The sequence below is a fragment of the Crocodylus siamensis genome, chromosome 2 (assembly GCF_052110815.1).
Source record: "Crocodylus siamensis isolate JL-2025a chromosome 2, ASM5211081v1, whole genome shotgun sequence".
Taxonomy (NCBI): Eukaryota; Metazoa; Chordata; order Crocodylia; family Crocodylidae; genus Crocodylus; species Crocodylus siamensis.
The window spans coordinates 221,012,726-221,032,636 of NC_143396.1; the positions used below are offsets into that span (position 1 = coordinate 221,012,726).

The following is a 19,911-nucleotide window of genomic DNA, read 5'->3' on the forward strand; positions in this document are numbered from 1 at the left end:
ATCCGCAGCGTGGGGAAACTCGCGGACAACTTCCGCTTCCGGTCCGTGCCCTTGTGTGTCCGTGCTCGCGGTGCAGGGCTGGGCTGGGATGTTGGCGGCGGCGGCGCGGGGCCTGGCCCGGGCTGGGTTCCGAGGTGAGGTGGGGAATGCGCGGCTGCTCCGCGGCGGGGCCAGGGCGGGGCTCCTGGGGGAGGACGGCGCAGTGAGGCAGTCCGCGGGGGGAGGCAGGCCTGGGGTGAGGGCGTAGTGGGGCAGTCGCCCCTCCCCTCCCTTCCGCTTTATACCTGTCAGACCTCCCGGCTGGGAGGCGCCGCAGCCCCCCTGGCTCAGGGTCATTCCCCGACTCCTGCTCTTCTGCGCAGGTGCATCCGCTCCTCTCTCCTTGGTGGCAGTGCGCCCTTGGCCCTGCTCAGACTGCACTTTCCTTGGCTTCTCATGGACCTTTTCTGGCAGCGCTTGTCTTTTCTGTTGCGGCCGAGCATGAGCTGTCAGCCTCGGCTGAGGGCTGGCAGTGCAAACTCGGATGTTAAACTGACTGGCCAGGGATCCCGAGGTTGCTGCCCAGATGCTTGTGGTGTGAGCTGATTAAAAACCTAGGATTCTGTACTAGTTTAGGGAGTGACACAACACCTTGCTGGATGAGTGATAGAAAGGCTTTATTTACTACAAGTATTCAAAGTCAAATGAGCCCAAACCCAAAGTAATTAGCTGTAAGGTGATGATTTCTCACCAAACATGGCAAGAGAGACAGTCTATTTCTTCCGGCTTCTCGAGATAGCCGGGGTGGAGCAGCAGTTCTTATTAGAGAGATCTTTCATTCTTGAAGTGCTTGCTGTTAGCTGTTTTCACTTTGTTCTTATACTCTTAGTCCAGTATCTTCAAAGCATTCTTTTGGTTGTGTAAATCAAGAGAGTCCCAAGCAGTAATTGACAGGAAAATCCTGTTAGTCAAACTGTTATGGGTTATCAGAAAGTTCCAGTTTGAATGAATGACCTTCTCAGTGATGAGAGATCAATTTCTACTAAGTTTGGAACATATCAAGAAACTGATTAATAACCAGGAAAAACACAAGGTTTTGGGGAGCATCTTTGGAAAATTAAGGGAACCACTAGACAAAACAGAAATAAATCAAGAGACAACATCTGTCATATATGGAGAATGACTCCTCCTGTACAAAACATGAGTTAATTGCAAGAGAAATATATACCATACTAATTAATCAAGGATAGAGCTTTCACATGGGTACATACCAGACAACTAGGAATCTGCTTGAAATCACCATGAATATAGTAAGGTAAGCTGGAAGGAATAGGTCATTATTGTTTCCTGGATGGCCTTGCCATGAACTTGCGTCCCCTTGCACTATGCAGTTAGCATCAGTATTTTGTATTTTAACTTTGTGTGTAGGCCTCAATTTAGCATGAGTTTCAGGGTTATCACAGGGGCCAGATTTGGTTTCACAAATCTGAACAAGAGACATGATGGAGGGACTAGACGTGTTCAGATCAGCAGGTCCCAACGATCTCCACCCCAGAGTGCTGAGGGAACTGGCAGAGGTCATTGCGGGACCACTGGCACAGTTTTACAGGCACTCATGGTGCTCTGGTGAGGTGTCAGAGGACTGGAAAAAGGCCAATGTGGTCTCCATTTTCAAAAAAGGGAGAAAAGAGGACCCAGGAAACTATAGGCCTGTTAGTCTTACCTTGGTCCTAGAGAAGCTTTTTGAGAAAATTATCCAGGAGCACATCTGCAAGGGACCAGCAAGAGAGATTATGCTTAGAGGCAATCAGCATGGATTCACTGGAGGCAGGTCCTGTCAGACCAACCTGGTTGCATTCTACGACCAGGTCACAAAAGCCGTGTCACGGTGGACATAGTCTTTCTGGACTTTAGAAAGGCCTTCGACACTGTCTCTCATCCCATCCTCATTAAAAAAATTAGGCAACTCAGTGTTGACACCTACATAGTCAAATGGGTCACAGGTTGGCTGGAGGGCCGCACCCAGAGAGTGGTGGTGGATGGCTCATTTTCGACCTGTAGGGACGTGGGCAGTGGGATCCCCCAGGGTTCGGATCTCTGGCCCGCACTGTTTGATATCTTCATCGGCGACTTGGACGAGGGGGTCAAAAGCACCTTGTTCAGGTTCGCAGATGACACTAAGAAGTGGGGAGAAGTGAGTATGCTAGAAGAGAGGGACAGGCTACTAGATCTAGACAGGTTACAGAGGTGGGTAGATGAGAATAGGATGGGTTTCAGTATGGACAAGTGCAAGGTGTTGCACCTGGGGAGGAAGAACCAGCAGCATACCTACAGGCTGGGGAATTCCCTTCTCATCAGCACAGAGGCAGAAAAGGATCTTGAAGTCATTATTCATGCCAAGATGAACATGGGTCGGCAGTGTGGGGATGCAGTCAGGAAGGCTAACTGCACCTTGTCATGCATCCACAGATGCATCACGAGCAGGACCAAGGAGGTGATCCTTCCCCTCTATGCAACATTGGTCAGGCTGCATTTGGAGTACTGCGTCCCGTTCTAAGCACTGCACTTCAGGAGGGATGTGGAAAGCATCGAGAGGGTCCAGAGGAGGGCCACTCGCGTGATCAGGGGGCAGCAGGGCAGCCCCTATGAGGAGAGACTGCTGGACCTGAACCTGTTCAGCCTCCACAAAAGAAGGCTGAGAGGGGATCTGGTGGCTACCTGCAAACTTGCCAAGGGGGACCAGCAGGCAATGGGAGAGTCAGTGTTCCCTCGAGCACTACTGGGAGTTGTAAGGAATACTGGCCATAAGCTGACTGAGAGTAGGTTCAGGCTAGACATCAGGAGGCACTACTTCACAGTCAGGGTGGCTAGGAGCTGGAACCAACTTCCTAGGGAAGTGGTGCTCACTCCCACCCTGGGGATCTTCAAAAGGAGGCTAGACAATCACCTAGCCGGGGTCGTTTGACCCCAGCATTCTTTCCTGCCCATGACAGGGGGTTGGACTTAATGACCTGCTTAGGTCCCTATCGACCCTACCAACTATGAAACTATGAAAGCACCATGTCTGTCTGTCTTGTTTGTCAACCTGCAAAAGTTTCTCTTTAACTGGAGAGAAGTATGTGTTGGGCTATACATGATGATGCACTGCGCCACCTTGCACCCTGCCCCACCCTTTTCAAAATCCTGTATCCACCCATGATGACTTGTACCTGTCTGCAGAGCACACTGGGGCTTTCTCTTGGGTTCATGAAGTTGATTCTGTTGATATTGATGGAAGCTCCCAGATGTCATTCCCATTTGCTGGGGAGGGGAAAGGGGTTCACCTCTCCAAGAGGAGGCAACAGAAGGGAGACTCCTTGCTGGAGAGAAGGGAAAAAGGCTTTGTATTTTTTGCAGGAGAGTGGTTATGGATGATTTTACACAAGCTCTTTCTCTTTATAGCTGCTACATGCCCTGCAGTGTGGCAGCAAGCACGTTGCTTGGAGAGCTCCACAACAGAGACCCGTCGTAAGTCTGTCTGAATTCATTACTATTTTGCCAGCCCCTGGAGGCCACATAGTGAGTCTCATAGAATAACTCAGTAAGGTGTCTTTGTTATCAAAATCTCAGTGTTTTTGCAGTGATACGTTTTTGGGGCGGTGATGCAGAGCATACATATACGTGTGCTTTTTTAAAGCATGCTAGAGTTCCAGAGTGCTAGCTCTGACTGAGTAATAGCATGTGCATATTTCTCAGTTTTTTTTGCTGTAAATTAGTGAGTTTATCATAAAACACTCTTTATTGTTAACTTGCACAAAAAGCAAAAAAATCAACCTCTTTCACCCTGTTCCAGTGATGAACATAATTAACTTAATTCTGTATTTAAGTATCTCTTGAACAGATATCTTGTAGTTTTAAAAATATTAGTTAATTTTAAAAGATAGTTTGGGTGTTGACAAGAAATTGCTCAGATGCTAAACAGTCACAGGGAAAACAGACCCTCTAGGTAACAGTAGGGATATATGGTCACTTTATGACTTTATATGGTTGCTGTATGACTTCAGTGGCGGGAAGGGGGATGGAGGAGGATTGCCCCTCTTTAGAATCGCCTTGGATATTGGTGGGAAACATTTTCTAAAGGGTTTAACAACCTACATTCTTTCTCACTTTCATCCTCTTTTGATTGATACTGTATTAAACACATTTGGTCATCCCTGATGGGATGTGAGCAGTTTCAGATTGGTGGTGAGAGGATATTTTGTTGTCTGCAACCTCATGGATGAGCGCTAGAATAAACTTGCTCTTTTCCCAGAGTCTTTGTCTCCTGTCTGTTCTGTGCATCCTGTTAGTTGACACAATCTGGACTCTTACGTTCTTTGTGGGCTTCATAGTTAACTATTTCATTTTGGCAAGCTGTGAGTGTGGTTTTATAGGGATGGCTTATCTCACCTAGAAATTGTCTCCTTAGGGGTTACTTACTGTGAGACAGTTCTCTGGCTAAGCTAGCAGGAGCTAACCTATGCTAGTTTTGGCTGGAAGATGTTGTTGCTCTTCTTTCTAATGGCATTTCACCTACCATTGTTCTTTTCAGCTACCATTAGACCAAAGGATGAAGTGCAGCAAAAGCAGCTGTGTGCTTTTGGAGAGTATGTGGCTGAAATTCTGCCCAAGTACATCCAGCAAGTCCAGGTAATTACTACCAAACAAATTATTTTAGCTTCAGGAAAGTACTGTCCCCTTGTTGAGAGGAGAGAGAAAACATGATAGTCATTAGAAGCCATTAGAAGCCATTTCTTTGAGAGAGTTCCTTGGCCTGATACCTGACCACCTGTTCCAAATTCTTTGCTTAAGTCTTCTGTTGGATTCAGTAAACTGCTAAATGCCCTGCCACATCTGTCTTAACTTCCTTTCTGTTCCTTTCCTCAGGTGACCTGTTTCAATGAATTGGAGATCTTGATCCATCCAGATGGGATCATTCCAGTTCTGACTTTTCTTCGAGATCATACCAATGCCCAGTTCAAATCCTTGGCTGACTTGACTGCAGTTGATGTCCCAACTCGGCAAAACCGTTTTGAGGTAGGGATCATTCCAGTGGTATTCGTGTTGCCTTAGCAAGTAAGCATGGAATCAGCTCTACTACTGATATGCCTTTAGCAGGACTAGTTAAATAGGAACCCAATCCAGCTTTTCCCCTGTCACTCTGCTGAAACTGCTTCTGTAATGACTTCTTCCTAATCAGATCTTTGGAACTAGTATTTCTTCTCCATCATCTTTGACTAGTCAGTTGCTTTTGAAACATTTAACTATGCTCTTACTGAAATCTGGTGCTCCCTTGCCTTCCACAATTCTGTCCTTTTCCAGTTCTCTTCCTACCTTCTTAATTCTTTTGTCAACTTGTCCTTCAGGGGTTCCTCCTTATATCCCTTCCAGGTTTTGTGGGGGTTCCACAGGGCTCTTTCCTTGATTGCCATCTCTTTCTCATCTACACCTTGTCTTTGAGTAATCTCATTTACAAATACAAATTAATTACCGTCTATACACTTATGTCTTGCAGGTCTGCCTGTCTACCCCAGATCTCTTTCCTTGTGTCCAGACTAAGATATCAGACTGTCTCTAATAATCTTCTGTTGGATGATTGACTGTCATCTGAAACTAAAATGGATGGCTAGAAATGAGTCTCTGACGGTTTCTTTCTACCTCCGTTCTTGATCACTGTGGACAACACTACCATCCTACTGGGCACTTGGACCTTTTACCTCTTCTGTCCTTTCACCAGCCACAATTCTTCCAGATTCTCATCTCAGTTACTCAATATTCTATTTCCTGACCTTAACAAATGTTATCTTCTGTGTTCCCATATTCATTTAAAATGCTGCTGCAAAGATCAGTTCACTTGCTGTCTGATTTGGTCATATTGTCTCTGCATCCCTTCACCAGCTCCCCACACTTCACACATCAGACAGAAGCTAGTTGTTATCACTTGCAGGCCTCTTGGGTCATGATTCATACAGTGTAAGCCTGGAAGGGGCTTCGGAAGATTTCACAGATTTTATAGACATTAGGGCTGGAAAGGACCTCGAAGATCATCAAGTCCCAGGGGCAGGAAGTCAGCTGGGTTCGCAGGTTCCGAGCAAGATAAGCATCCAAGCATTTCTTGAATGAGTCCAGAGTAGGTTCCTGCACCACTTCTGGAGGGAGTCTATTCCAGGTCTTGGGGGCTCAGACAGTAAAGAAATATTTTCTTCCATCCAGTCTAAAAGTCTTGGAAGAGTTTATGACCATTGGTCCTTTTTTTTTTTCCTTGGGGCGCTCTGGTGAACCGATGTTCTTCCAGATCCTGATGTACACCCCTTGTGTACTAATAGGTAGCCACCAGGTCCTCCCAGAGCCTGCGCTTTTCCAGATTGAAGAGTCCCATGGCTCTCAGCCTCTCTTCATAAGGCATATTCTCTTGCCGTCTCATAATGCGCGTGGCTCTCCTCTGGACTCTCTCAAGTTTCTCAACATCCTTGAATTGCAGAGCCCAGAACTGGATGCACTACTCCAACTGTGGCCTTGCCAAAGCCGAGTACAGCAGGAGGATGACATCCTGAGATTTACTTATGTTCATCTATAGATGCTTCTCGGGCCGGCAGTGTGGGGAGGCAGTCAGGAAGGCCAACCGTACCTTGTCATGCATCCACAGATGCCTCTCGAGCAGGTCCAAAGAGGTGATCCTCCCACTCTATGCGGCACTGGTCAGGTCACAGTTGGAGTACTGTGTCCAGTTCTGGACGCCGCACTTCAAGAGGGATGTGGACAGCATGGAGAGGGTCCAGAGGAGGGCCGCTCGCATGATCAGGGGACAGCAGGGCAGGCCCTATGAGGAGAGGCTACGGGACCTGAACCTGTTCAGCCTCCAGAAGAGAAGGCTGAGGTGGGATCTAGTGGCCTGTTATAAACTAGTCAGGGGGGATCAGCAGGCATCGTGGGAATCCCTGTTCCCCCGAGCACTGCCAGGAGTGACCAGGAATAACGGTCACAAGCTGGCAGAGGGTAGGTTTAGGTTAGATATCAGGAGGCACTACTTCACCGTCAGGGCGGCTAGGGTCTGGAACCAACTTCCAAGAGAAGTGGTGCAGGCTCCTACCCTGGGGGTTTTTAAGAGGAGGTTAAATGAACACCTTGTTGGGGTCGTTTGACCCCAGTACTCTTTCCTGCCATGGCAGGGGGTCGGACTAGATGATCTACTCAGGTCCTTTCTGACCCTAGAAACTAGAAACTATGATGCAAGCCAGGGTTTTGTTTGCTTTACCAGCTGTGACATCGCATTGGTGGCTCATGTTCATCTTGCAGTCAATCATGACCCCCAGTCTCTTTCAGCCTTGGTGCTAGCGAGCATAGCACTGCCGAACCTATAAGTATGCTGCAGGATTTTTTTCCCTGAGGTGGAGTACTTAGCATTTATCAGTATTGAACGTCATCGGGTTTGTGCCCGCCCACTTACTAAGTTTATCCAAATCAGCCTGGATCACTAGCCTGTCCTCAGGTGTAGACGCTGTGCCCCAAAATTTAGTGTCATTGATGAACTTAGCCAGTGAGCTTCTGACACCAATGTCCACATCGTTGATAAAGATGTTGAAGAGAACCAGTCCAAGAACAGAGCCTTGGGGGACGCCACTAGTTATGAAGCGCCATAATGACTCATTGCCATCGACCACTACTCTCTGGGTCTGACCTCGGAGCCAATTTCCCAGCTATTGGACTGTGGTGTAGCTGTGGCCACAGTTGGCCAATTTTTTCATGAGACACCAGATCAAAGACTTTTTTTAAAGTCCAGATATATGACATCAATCTCTTCTCCCTTGTCCAGGTGATGCATCACCTGGTCATAGAAGGAGATGATATTGGTCAGGCAAGACCTACCCACAACAAATCCATGCTGGCTATCCCTTAGGATGTTGCCCTCTGACAGCTTGTCCAGAAGAGTGTCCTTGATAATTTTTGTGAGAATCTTATCAGGGATTGAGGTCAAGCTGATTGACGAGTAACTCCCAGGATCTACTTTCTGCCCTTTCTTGAAGATGGGTACCACATTGGCCTTCTTCCAGCACCATGAATTTTCGAATATTTTTGCCAATGGTTGAGCTATGACACCTGCCAGCTCCTTGAATACCCTGGGGTGTAATCTGTTAGGACCAGCTGACTTGAAGGTGTCCAGCCTCTCAAGGTGATCCTTTACTAGAACAACACCAATGCTGGATATAAATATGCCCTCACCCTGGCCGTCCCATGTCTTGCTAGACAGGGTGGTCCCATTGGACTGATGAAAGACTGATGCGAAGTACCCATTAAGCAGGTTGGCCTTTTCCTGGGTATTGGTTATCAGCTGTTCTGTTTGGTTCAGCAGGGGCCCAGTCTTACCCTTGCTTTTTTTCCGACTCCCTACATATCTGAAAAAGTACTTTTTGTTATCCTTGATATGTGAAGCCAGACAGAGCTCGGTTGCAGCCTTGACTTTCCTGATCAGCTTCTTGCAGGTATGGACCAGTGCTGAGTACTCCTTGGTGGTAATTCCAACCTTCCATCCTTTATAAGTCTCTCTTTTGAGGCATAGGAGGTCCTTGAGTTCCCTGCTGAGCCAAGGGGGTTGCTGCGCCCTTTTGCTACCCTTCCTCCAAGATGGGATGGCCATCCCTTGTGCTGTCAAGGTCACTCCCTTGAGGAGCAAACACTCCTCCTGGACTCCTCTTCCAGTCAAGTCATGGTCCCATAGGTCCTCAACAATGAGCCTCCTGAGCTTGTCAAAGTCAGCTTTCCTGAAGTCGAGGACTTCAGTATTGCTGACTGACTTGCCAGCTTTGCAATGGATAGTAAAGGTGATCAGCTTGTGGTCACTATCACCCAGCTTTCCATCGATTCTTAGGTCGCTGACTGTGTCATCCCCTTTGGCCAGTACCAGCTCCAACAACACTTTGTCTCTCTTCAGCTCGTAGACTTCTTGAGTTGGGTAGAGCTTGTCCATGGACATAAGGAAGCTTTGCAACTGATTGGATTTGGCCAAGTGCTTTTCCCATGAGGTGTCCAGGTAGTTGAAGTCTCCCATGACAACCGTGCACTGAGAGCATGCAGCATCAGCAAGTTCCCTGGAGAATTCCTGGTCCAGCTCCTGTTTCTGGTTCAGAGGTCTGTAGTAGACTCCTACCATGATGTCCCCTGAGCCACATTCCCCACGTATTTTGACCTAGAGAGACTCCAGTCATCCCTCCTGGGTGCCAGTGTCAATTTGGAGGGATGTGTAGCTGTCCTTGACATAGAGACTGCACCCCCACCCCTTTTATCTGCATGATCACACCTATACAGGGTATAGTCATCTATAACTGTGGCCCAGTCATAGGTGGAATTCCACCAGGTCTGCGTTATCCCTATGAGGTCGTAGTTATTCTTGTTTAGCAGGAGGACCAGTTCCTCCTGTTTATTCCCCAAGCTCCTGGCATTGGTGTACAGGCAGGCAAGTGTCCCACTGGGGGCCCTTGCCTTCTCCACAGGTCATACTGGGGCTAAGGTAGGGGTGGGTTACCTTAAGTGCCTCAGTCTACTGGATTTACAAGGGTTGCCCAGCGGGCTAGCAGTGGCGATAATCCCCACAACCCCCAGTGGGCTTAGTTTAAAACCCAGTCAAGCAGGTCAGCCAGTCTGGATGAGAAGAGCCTGCTCCCCAGCGGAGTGAGGTAGAGGCCATCTCTTCCCAGCAGCCCACTCCCTCTCTCACCAAAGTGGACTGTGATCGTGGAAGCCAAAGTCTTCACAATGACACGATCGCTGCAGTGTTTTGTTCACTACCTCAACCCATCTCTCCCTTCCTCAGCCCATGACCCACAACTGGGAAGAGCGAGGAAAAGACCACCGGTGCCCCTAAGCCCTGTAGTCTCTTATGACTTGGCTGGGATTGCTCCAAGCCGTGTCATTTGTGTCTGTGTGGATAAGGAGCAGTAGTGGTATAAGGATAAGGAGCTTAGGGTAGTGGTCGGAGGGATGATAATCTTTGGTATCCTCTCTACTATGTCCTTGATGTGGGCCCCTGGGAAGTAGCAGACCTCCTGGGCCAGGGGGTCAGGGTGGCAGATTAGGCCCCCTCAGGAGGCTGTCTCCCATGAAGACCACTCTGTGTTTACTCTTGGGGGGTATAGGGGTGGATGATCCTCCCTTGCCTGCAGGAGCTGGCATGTCTGCAGGCTCAGAGATGCGAGATCATTGGGTCCAGCTCCCATGCAGGAAAGACAACGAGTCAGATGACCCCAGCAAGATGACCATCCAGTCTCCTTAAAAATTTCCAGGGTAGGTGATTGTACCACCTCTGGAGGGAGCTTATTACACAGTCTGGACACCCTGGCTGTGAAGTTTTTTCTAATGTTGAGTCTGAAATGGTTTGTGGCCATTAATCTTGGCTTTCCCCAAGGGTGCCCTGGTATACAGTTGTACACTGAGCCCTGATGTAGCAGTAAGCTGCTACGAAGTCCCCTCTCAGCTTTCTCTTTTTCAGGCTGAAGAGTCCCAGGTCCCTCAGCCTATCCTTGCATGGCAAGCCATACAGGTCTGTGTGTCCCAACTCTTGTTGTGTCTCAGTCAGAAATGAGAAGCTGACTCCTGTCTTCTCTCAGGCCATAATACCAGACTCCATTGTCTTTTTGCTGTTTATTCAGATAAGCATCTCTGTACTTACTCTCACATGTCCCCTTATTCTTGGTAGGAGATCCCTAGAAAGCCCCTCAGAGCCAATTCATGGTTTGTCTCGCATCCTTTCTTACTGTTTCCTTGTACTTACCCAGCTCTCGATGTATAACTATCTATTTTTCATCTTATGCTTCAACTGAAGAGTTCTTGGGTTGAGGATTATAACAGGTCACCGGATAGGGTGCCTGTTATGGGGAGAAAAGAGGATACACCAGCAGGAGCAAAGGAAAAAAAAAACTTATTTGCAGCTGGACCATGGGGGGGAAAAGTGGGACAATGCTGAGCACCAGGAGCCCAGGTGCTCCCAATGAAGTACTATCTGGAACCCAGCAGGGCCGTATGTGGGAGCAGGGCCAAGATGGATTGGCTCTTGAGGGAGGAGCCAGAAGGTAAAAGGGAAACAAAGAGCAGACAGATTGCCCCTGGGCAGGGGTCAACCACAGAGAGAGGATCTGTGGTAAGGAGCAAGCCCAGATCTGCAAGCAGGGCAATTCTGGAGACACAGGTACTTGCTGGGTGGAGAGGAGAGGTCCAGAAGGAACACTGAGCTGGAGGAAGTCTTCTCCTGTGTGCATGAGAGCAGGATATGCCAGAGTGAGGAGCAGCAGGGTGAAAGGCACACCCCCTCTCCTCCATCTGGGGGGAGAACCCAGGGAGAGAGGTTGCAGCAGGCAGGTGCCGATACAGCAGTGAGATGGCTACAGAGGCTGTGACCCTAAGGATTTAAAGAGCCAGCCAGCAAGGGTTGGATGCCAGCTGTGATATGGAGGGCTGTGAAGAGAACAGCCCAGCCCAGGAGAGGGCAGAGTCACTGCAGCAGGCAGCTACCAGTGCTGCAAGGAGTCTGCAGAGGCTGGGACCCTGAGGATTTAAAGGGCCAGCCAGCGAGGGTATGCTGCCAGCTGACACATGCTCAACTTGCAGAGGGCTGTAAAGAGAACAGCTCTAGCCTAGGGGAGTGCAGAGGAATCCCATCCTACTGGGGTTTGGGGAAACAGGACAGGAAAAGGACAGAGGAACTCTTTATGACTATAAGACCTGTTGGAAGAAGAGAATGAAGTAATACCTGGAATGATACCAAAGTACAGGCTATCTCATGTGTGGTCAGGACAGGGTGAAGGGGAGGTAGGAGCCCTGTGAAGAAAATCTGGTCACATCTCTGAGCCATTTTGGGAAGATTGGTGTTCTTTTTTAATGTATCTATTTTTCTATCGAGGTGTGGCAGGCAAGTGAGAGAGCACCACAAAGCTAAATGCCAGGGAGTGACCATAGTACCTGCGGTACCAGCATAACATTTACAGGCATCATAATTTCTGTGTCAGTGTAGCACCTGCACAATGGAGTCTTGACCCATGGCAATGGTCTCCTAAGTGCTACGGTAAAAAATAGTATTCAAGTGAGCCTGGGGTGTTGTAAGGAAAAGGGAGTCTGAGGGCCTTGTGGCAAATGCACTGCTGCTTACTGGGACTGGTGCTGTTGCCTTATTTTGAAAATGCCACACAAGCTTCTTCCTTCCTATTGTCATTGCTGTCTTTCTGTTGACGTCAGCCCTCTTCTGCTTCAAGGTGCTGGCCTTGCACCCTTCAGTACTAGAGTGTGGCACTTATCCTCAGTGTCCACAAAGATGTTAAACCAGAGGGTTTTTTTAAAAATCTATGATAAAAGGTGCCTTCCTTTATTTTAAATCTATCCATGGACTTGCTTCTACTGACTTCCCGGGTCTGGTCTTTGTTCAGTTTACTAGTAAGTAGTCTGTTTCAGTCCAAGTGATTTTTTTTTGCTTCTGTAAGCTGAAGAATATCCTTTAACTCTTGCAGTTTGGAAAAGAATTATCTTTTTTCCATTTCATCTATCTTAGATGTAAGGTGATATAGTCCCTCTTCACCCCTCCTCTATTCCCCCTCAGAAAAAATGTGATTCATGCTTGAAGTATTTAGCATCAAGCTAACTGTTAAAAACAGTAATACTCACTTTGTAGTCTTGACTTCTGTTAAATTTTAGCTATCTTGCAGTTACTGCCCTTTTATAGGAGCAATTAAATCAGTGCCATATAACCACCCAAAATATATATTTAAACCTCTTGTTAGATATCAGTTTAAGCACTTAAATTTAGCTATCAACTTTCTTTTTAAAGAGAATTCCTTGCTTTGTTTTTTCATATCTTAAATGTTTTTAAAATTAGTTCATAAATAATAGGCATGATTTCAAATGTCTAATGGATTTAGGCACTGAACTCCCACTGGCTGCCAATGGCTTTTGGGCACTTAACTCCTCCCAGATGCTCCTGACAATCTCACCTGGAAGGTCTTTGACTGTGGCAAACATAGATGCTCACACAGGAAGGCACAGCTTCTGTCTTTCACTTGCAAACTGTTAAGATGCAAAAACTGTCTGCAGAACATGTGTTTATTGGTTGCTTTGAGATGTGAAAGACTTACTAGTATTTAAAATGCTGTTTTCAATCATCCTTTTTGGCCACAAGCTGCTTGTAGTGTCACAAAAGTTGGTTTATCTTGGATTGACTGGACCCTTGAGCAAGGAAAAAAATAATGTAATGGGGATAGAATAACAGAAGAAACCTTAGGTTCTTGTTTTTCAGGTGTTGTCCAGGATTGTGCAACTTTGTGGAGGTGGTGATGTCATCAGGTCCCCTTTTGCTTGCCCAGTTTGGGCAGAACATCTTTCTGGATGGGGCTAGTGGACACTGAACAGGGTATGGTAGATTTGTAGTTCCCACCACATAACCATGGTGGTGAAAGCAACGGACATCTTTCTTTATTCCTTCTCATTCTGTCTTTCCTGCACTAAGCTGGTTGCCAAAAAACCACTCAAAGTGGTATCCTGAAATGGATGGCTGTTTCATCTGTCAGAATTAGCCAACCATAACATTTGGTCTTCTCATTTCTGGGGATTTCTTGCCATGCTAGCTATATCCTTGGCTGTCAGTTAAATAATCTAACCTAGCTAAAAACTGTGAAATTCCTAACATTTTTTCTAGGTTAGTGGCATCCCATTTATAACTGTTTTTGTGTCTCCAGCTTTATCAGTTTATACAGAGAAGTTAAACTGTTTTACCCCCTTTAGCCAGCATTGTATATGGACCTGAACACTATAAAGTTTCACAGCCTGGAAGAAGAATTTTTTTTTAGTTCACACCATGCACTGAAGCAGAATCACATATACCATTCTAGAGCAGTGGAGTGCAGCTTTTTAGAGCAGCAGGCTGGGTGTCCAGCTGCATCATGGGCCCCCACTCTACTCCAGTGTCCAGTGGGGGAGGGAGAGAGAGGAAGGAGGTGATTGTCAATGTCAGAGGTAGGAAGTGGGGGAAGAAGAGCTTACCTCCAGTAAACAGTACCTGCAATAGGTTAGGGGAGAGGGAGAGAGCAGGGAGGGCTGCAGAGGGGATCGGCAGCATGGTAGGGAGCAGTGCAGCCCAGTGTGTTCCCTGCCCTACCCTGCACCAATTCTCCCCCTTCTCCCTCCCCGTGCTGTAAGTTGGATCCATTTGCTTTGGGCATCAGATCTTGCCCATGGGCTGCAGATTGAGTCCACACTGTCCTAGAGTATTTCTGACTGGTGTTTTTTTTATGAAGGTTTTAAGAACAGGTTACACAGGTTATACACAGACATCGCCAAATGAAGCGGGTCAGCTGTGCTGGGATGTGTCCTGTTTTGCTTCAGTGGGTAAAACAGATATCACTCGGTGTCCCATAGGGTTGGGTCCCTTCCACTCCTGTGACGTGACAGTCTTTTTTACACATTAACCTGATTTCTTGTTCTTCCTCCAGTGTACGAAGAACAGTTAATCAATGTGGGTTTTTTTTTCCTTTCCTTTTCATTTACTTTATTTTTTTTGATTAAGCAAATGCAGTTCCTTTAGTCTGTCTTAAATCACAGAAAATTGGGGTTTGGAGGGACTCCAGGAAGTCATCTAGACCAGCCCCCTGCTCAAAGCAGGACTATCTCTAACTATATCATCCCATCCAGGGCTTTGACTACCTAGGTCTTAAAAGCCTTTAGGATGGAGATTCCACAGCCTCTCTGGGTAATCTGTTCCAGTGCTTTACTACCCTCCCAGTGAGAGAGCTTTCCTAATATCCAACCTAAATTTCCCTTGCTGCAGCTTGAGACCATTGCTCCTTATTCTGTCATTTGCCACCACTGAGAACAGTCTAGCTCCATCCTCCTTGTAACCAACCTCAGGTAGTTGAAGGCTGCTATTAAGTCCCCTCTCAGTCTTCTCTTCTTCAGACTAAATAAACCCAGTTCCCTGAGTCTCTCCTCCTAAGTCATGTGCCCCAGCCACCTAACCATTTTCATTGCCTTCCACTGAACTCTCTAATTTGTCCACATCCTTTTTGTAGTCGGGGGTGGGGACCAAAAATGACACAGTATGCCAGGTATGGCCCCTCAGTGCTGAATAGGGGTGAGTAGTCACTTCCATCAATCTGCTGGCAACGCTCCTAATGCAGCACAGTATGCCGTTAGCCTTCTTCGCAACAAGGCCCAGTGTTAATCATATTCAACTTGTTGTCCACAGTAACCCCTAGGTCCTTGTCTGAAGAACTGCTGATTAACTACAGTATGTACCACGTGTAGAGTGGAAGGCAGTAGTGAAGCACCCTGAATACTAGGGCTATTAAAGTGAAAGATATTGGGCAGATAGTTCATATTACATAGAATCACAAGAAATTTTTCCCTTTTTCGGTCCCCAGCCTGCACTGGTGCATGGGATTGTTCCGTCCTAAGTGCAGGACTTCGTGCTTGTCCTTATTGAACCTCAGGAGATTTCTTTTGGTCCAATCCTCCAATTTGTTCAGGTCTCTCTGAGTCCTAGCCCTACTCTCCAGCATATCTGCTACCCTGCCCCCAACTCCCCTGCCCCAGCTGGGTGTCATCTGCAAACTTGCTGAGGATGCTCTCCATCCCATCTTTCAGATCATCGATGAAGGTGTTGAACAAAACCAACCACTAAAGCACTGCACTTGAGACCAGCTGTCAACTAGACATAGAGCCATTGATTACTACCCTCCAAGCCTGACAATCTAGCCAGTTTCTTATCCATCTCACAGTCCATTCATCCAACCCATACTTCCTTAACTTGCTTGTGAGAATGTTGTGGGAGACCATTTCAAAATCCTTACTAAAGTCTAAGTATATCACGTCTACATCCACAGAGCCAGTCACCTCATCACAGAAGGCAATCAAGTTGGTCAGGCATGACTTGCCCTTGTTGAATCCATGCTGACTGCTCCTAATCACCTTTTCCTCCAAGTGTTTAGAAATGGATTCCCTGAGGACCTGCTTCATGATTTTTCCAAGGACTAGGGTGAGGCTGACCAATCTGTAGTTCTGTGTATCCTCCTTCTTCCCTTTCTTAAAGATGGGTACTATATTTGCCCTTTTCCAATCATCCAGAACCTCTCCCAGCCATCATGAGTTTTCAAAGATAATGATTAGCAGCTCTGCACTCACATTGGCCAACTCCCTCAGCATCCTCAGGTGCAATATGACTGGCCCCATCTTCCAAAGTCATGCTTTCTAAACCCATGATCATTCTTATTGCTCTCTCCTGGACAACAGCGAACACTTGGTTTGAACTTTACCATTACCTTGCAAGGGTTGAAGTGGTAGCATGATCTCACTGGAAAGTTTATGTGAAAACATCTCCTTTGTCTGTGCATCTTACATCGGTATTTTATTACAAAGATCATTCTGTATAGTTCATATGAGACCAATAAAAATGAGGATGTCTTTTCTTAATTCATTTTAGATTGTTTACAATCTCCTGTCCCTGCACTTCAACTCTCGAATACGTGTGAAGACATACACTGATGAATTGACCCCTCTTGATTCAGCAGTCCCAGTGTACCAGGCAGCAAACTGGTATGAAAGAGAGGTGAGCTGCAGTACGTTTTCCCAGATGCTTGGGAACATGGTCCATATGGGAGTTGGAGGAGGTCATGCTTTTTGGGATTAAACCTCACTGCTTTGAACAGGAGAAAGAGGTGTTTCTCTGGATGCCTTTGGGAAGGGGTGAAGGGAAGCATTTGATACACTTCTGCAAACTGAGAGCCATTCTACAAATCAGCTGTCCAGACATGTGGCCCTTCCCCCAAAAAAGATGTGCTTTTCCTTTTTTTTTTTCCCTAGGATGAAGGGAGTCTTGTCCTTAGTGAAGTTCTGGGCAGGCCTTTTTGGGAAAAAGTTTTCTTAGGTTGGCACCTCATAGGTGTGGTGGATGATCTGAGCGTCTGGGATACTGGAATGGCTCTGTAGGGTGAGGGTGAAATGACTTGTTCTTCAACTTGTTTTTTTTCTCTTTCTTTTAGGTTTGGGACATGTTTGGAGTATTCTTTGCCAATCACCCTGACCTAAGGCGAATCCTTACTGATTATGGGTTTGAGGGCCACCCCTTCCGGAAGGACTTTCCACTATCTGGATTCGTGGAGGTATGAAGGCTTCTGGCTAGAGACAGTGGTAGAGAGCTTCTTTAACCTCCATTTAGAAATCCTGTTTAAACATAAGGGTCAGGATGTGGTTGCAGTGTGTCTCTGGATCCTAGGTTTAATAATTACTTACATTTCCTTAGTGCCCTTCAGACCATGTATGCTTACATAGCTCCAAGCTCCATCAGTATGTACCACATGTAGAGTGGAAGGCAGTAGTGAAGCACCCTGAATAATAGGGCAATTAAAGTGAAAGACATTGGGCAGATATTTCATATTACAGTAGAATCACAAGATATTTTTCCCTTTTTCGGTCTCACAAGAACAGGGCCCTTTACTTTTAATGCCCCATCCAAAGGATTGAACTCCAGAGTCATGAGGATACTAAAGGACTGAGTTGATTCTTCAGGCAGTAGTAACTCCTTATGGGAGTTTCAGAGTGTTTCAGAACGTAATGCTAAGACTACAAAATCACTATCTTTAGCTTCAGTGACACTCCTCACACACCCTTCTTCAAACACTCATACTTGCATAAATTAAAACATAAGTGAAATTAGTCCATTTGGTCCCAGCCTAGTTCCAGATGACTCTGTCACAAGCCCACCTAATATGTTGGTACAATTGTAAGCCTGCTGAGGAGTATCTCAGGATAAAAAAAAAAGGAGAAGAAGAGCAGTATATCAGGATTAGGTACATAAGCTTTGTTTTTAGAGAAGGATGAGCGTTCAAATAGCCAAGTATGCAGCAAGTCAGGACCAAAGGGCATCTGCAGGTGGAAATCAGGACTCAAGTAGTGAGGGGCAGGCTTGATGTGCATCAGAACCGTATGTGTCCTTGCTTGTATTTTGCCCACTTCTCATTCTTTTGTGTTATGAGCCTTAAATTAAGAATGTAAATTTAAAATCAAACAAAGAAAGTCTGGCTTTAAAATTTTCACTGGTAAAAAAAGGCAGTTAACTGGGACCCCCTTGAGCAGCAAGAGCAGAGTTGAAGGTTTTTATGGTGAGATAGGAAAGAAGGATTGATAGTTCATGGGGACTGGAATAGAGAATTTTTTTGGGTAGTGGGAGGACTGAGTCAGAAGAAATGTAGGATTTTGTAAAGATTAGGGCTGGAAGGGACCCCGGAGGATCATAGAGTCCAGCCTCCTGCCCCAGGGGCAGGAAGTCAGCTAGGGTCAAAGGATCCCAGCAAGATAAGTGTCCAAACATTTCTTAAAAGCCTCCGGAGGTGGTGCAAGCACCTACTATGGACGGAGTCTATTCCAGGCCTTGGGGGCTCGGACAGTAAAGAAGTTTTTCCTTACGTCCAGCCTATAACGGTCTTGGAGCATTGGACCATGTCATCCCTTTGGGAGCTCTGGTGGACAGGCATTCCACTGAATCCTGATGCACGCCCCTTATATACTTATAGGCTGCCACCAGATCACCCCTGAGCCTGCGGTTTTCCAGGCTGAAGAGTCCCATGGCTCTCAGCCTCTCCTCGTAGAGCCTGTTCTCTTGCCCTTTGATCATGCATATGGCTGTCCTCTGGACTTTCTCAAGCTTCTTCACGTCCTTTTTAAATTGCAGAGCCCAGAATTGGGTGCAGTACTCCAGCTGCAGCCTCACCAAAGCCGAGTACATCCTGAGGTTTGCTTGAGAAGCATCTATGGATGCAGACCAGAGTTTGGCTCACTTGTAACTAAGTATAGAATAAGAAGTGAGATATCTGTTAGCAAATACAGTCTGGGAACACATTGTTAATATATTAGTTTAAGCTCCTCTGGAACAGGATGAGCTCTGTTAACCAATCTGTGTCCTTTGTGCTGTTGCAGGTGCGGTATGATGATGAGGTGAAACGGATAGTTGCAGAGCCTTTGGAACTATCCCAGGAGTTCCGCAAATTTGATCTGAATAGTCCCTGGGAGACATTTCCTGCCCATCGTGAAGCTCCAGAACCCTTAACAATAGAAGCAGGAGACAAGAAAGGAGATGTGAAATAGCTGTAGAAAGAAGAGAGAGCTTGGGCCTTCCCTTGTGGAATTGCCCTTCCTGTTCTACCGTTATATTTATGAGATTAAAATTTGATGGTGAAACTCTTGTCTGCTATAGACTCCTGAAAGGAAAATGCTTTCCAGTTGGTTGAAAAGCAGCTGGAGGTTATGTTAAAATCCTAGTAAAACTTTCTCTGCTGGGTCATCATCAGGCTGCTGTGTTTTGGGTCTAAAACTCTGTTCTTTGCAGACATTTGGAGAAAACTTCATTTCAAGTTCAGGCAACACAGTGTCCTGAGGTGCTTCTGTTCAAATTGGCAGTCATCAAAGTTTAATAATTGCAGCCCAAATAAGAGATAGTATTAGATACAGAAACTTCCATAAAGCTGACCAGAACTCATAGTCTGTATATACAGACTTGCTTAGTCATCACAGTGGGGTTGTTAACATTTTAACTAATAAAAATCACAAACAAGAACAATAATTCATAAATGGGGTGGAGGGTAGAAGTTCCTACTTTAAACAACCAAGTAGGGGGGTAGAAGTGGATAATGAAGAAAATCAGCAGTTAAGTTGTATATCTAGTACATAAAAATGACTACAAGGAGATTATAAAGTGCAGGGGTAAAACATTAACGGGGAGAATGCAGGGGTAAAACATTAACTGGGAGAATCTAATTTGTGTTTCCTTTCATACTATCAAAAAGTTACCATTTCTCATCCCCACAACATGAAGAGCTGTATGGACAGGAATCAACAATTGTTCTAATTTGTATTCAGCTTCATTCTGACTCTATACACAACACCATCTGG

General features: G+C 46.3%; 1 protein-coding gene across 1 annotated transcript; it reads left to right on the forward strand.

The window, feature by feature from the left end:
• The first annotated feature begins 12 nt into the window (after window positions 1–12).
• Window positions 13–19,200, forward strand: NDUFS3 (NADH:ubiquinone oxidoreductase core subunit S3). The gene is made up of 7 exons (XM_090033157.1): window positions 13–134; window positions 3,421–3,486; window positions 4,550–4,647; window positions 4,885–5,034; window positions 16,448–16,573; window positions 17,007–17,126; window positions 18,940–19,200. The coding sequence occupies exons 1-7, from the start codon at window positions 89–91 to the stop codon at window positions 19,105–19,107; spliced, it is 774 nt and encodes a 257-aa protein (XP_089889283.1). The 5' UTR covers window positions 13–88; the 3' UTR covers window positions 19,108–19,200.
• The last annotated feature ends 711 nt before the right edge of the window (window positions 19,201–19,911 follow it).

Coding starts and splice junctions, on each gene's coding strand:
- NDUFS3 (XM_090033157.1), top strand. CDS start 89: ATGTTGGCGGCGGCGGCGCGGGGCCTGGCCCGGGCTGGGTTCCGAG. Junction 3,487..4,549: donor CTCCACAACAGAGACCCGTC/GTAAGTCTGTCT, acceptor TGTTCTTTTCAG/CTACCATTAGACCAAAGGAT. Junction 5,035..16,447: donor CTCGGCAAAACCGTTTTGAG/GTAGGGATCATT, acceptor AATTCATTTTAG/ATTGTTTACAATCTCCTGTC.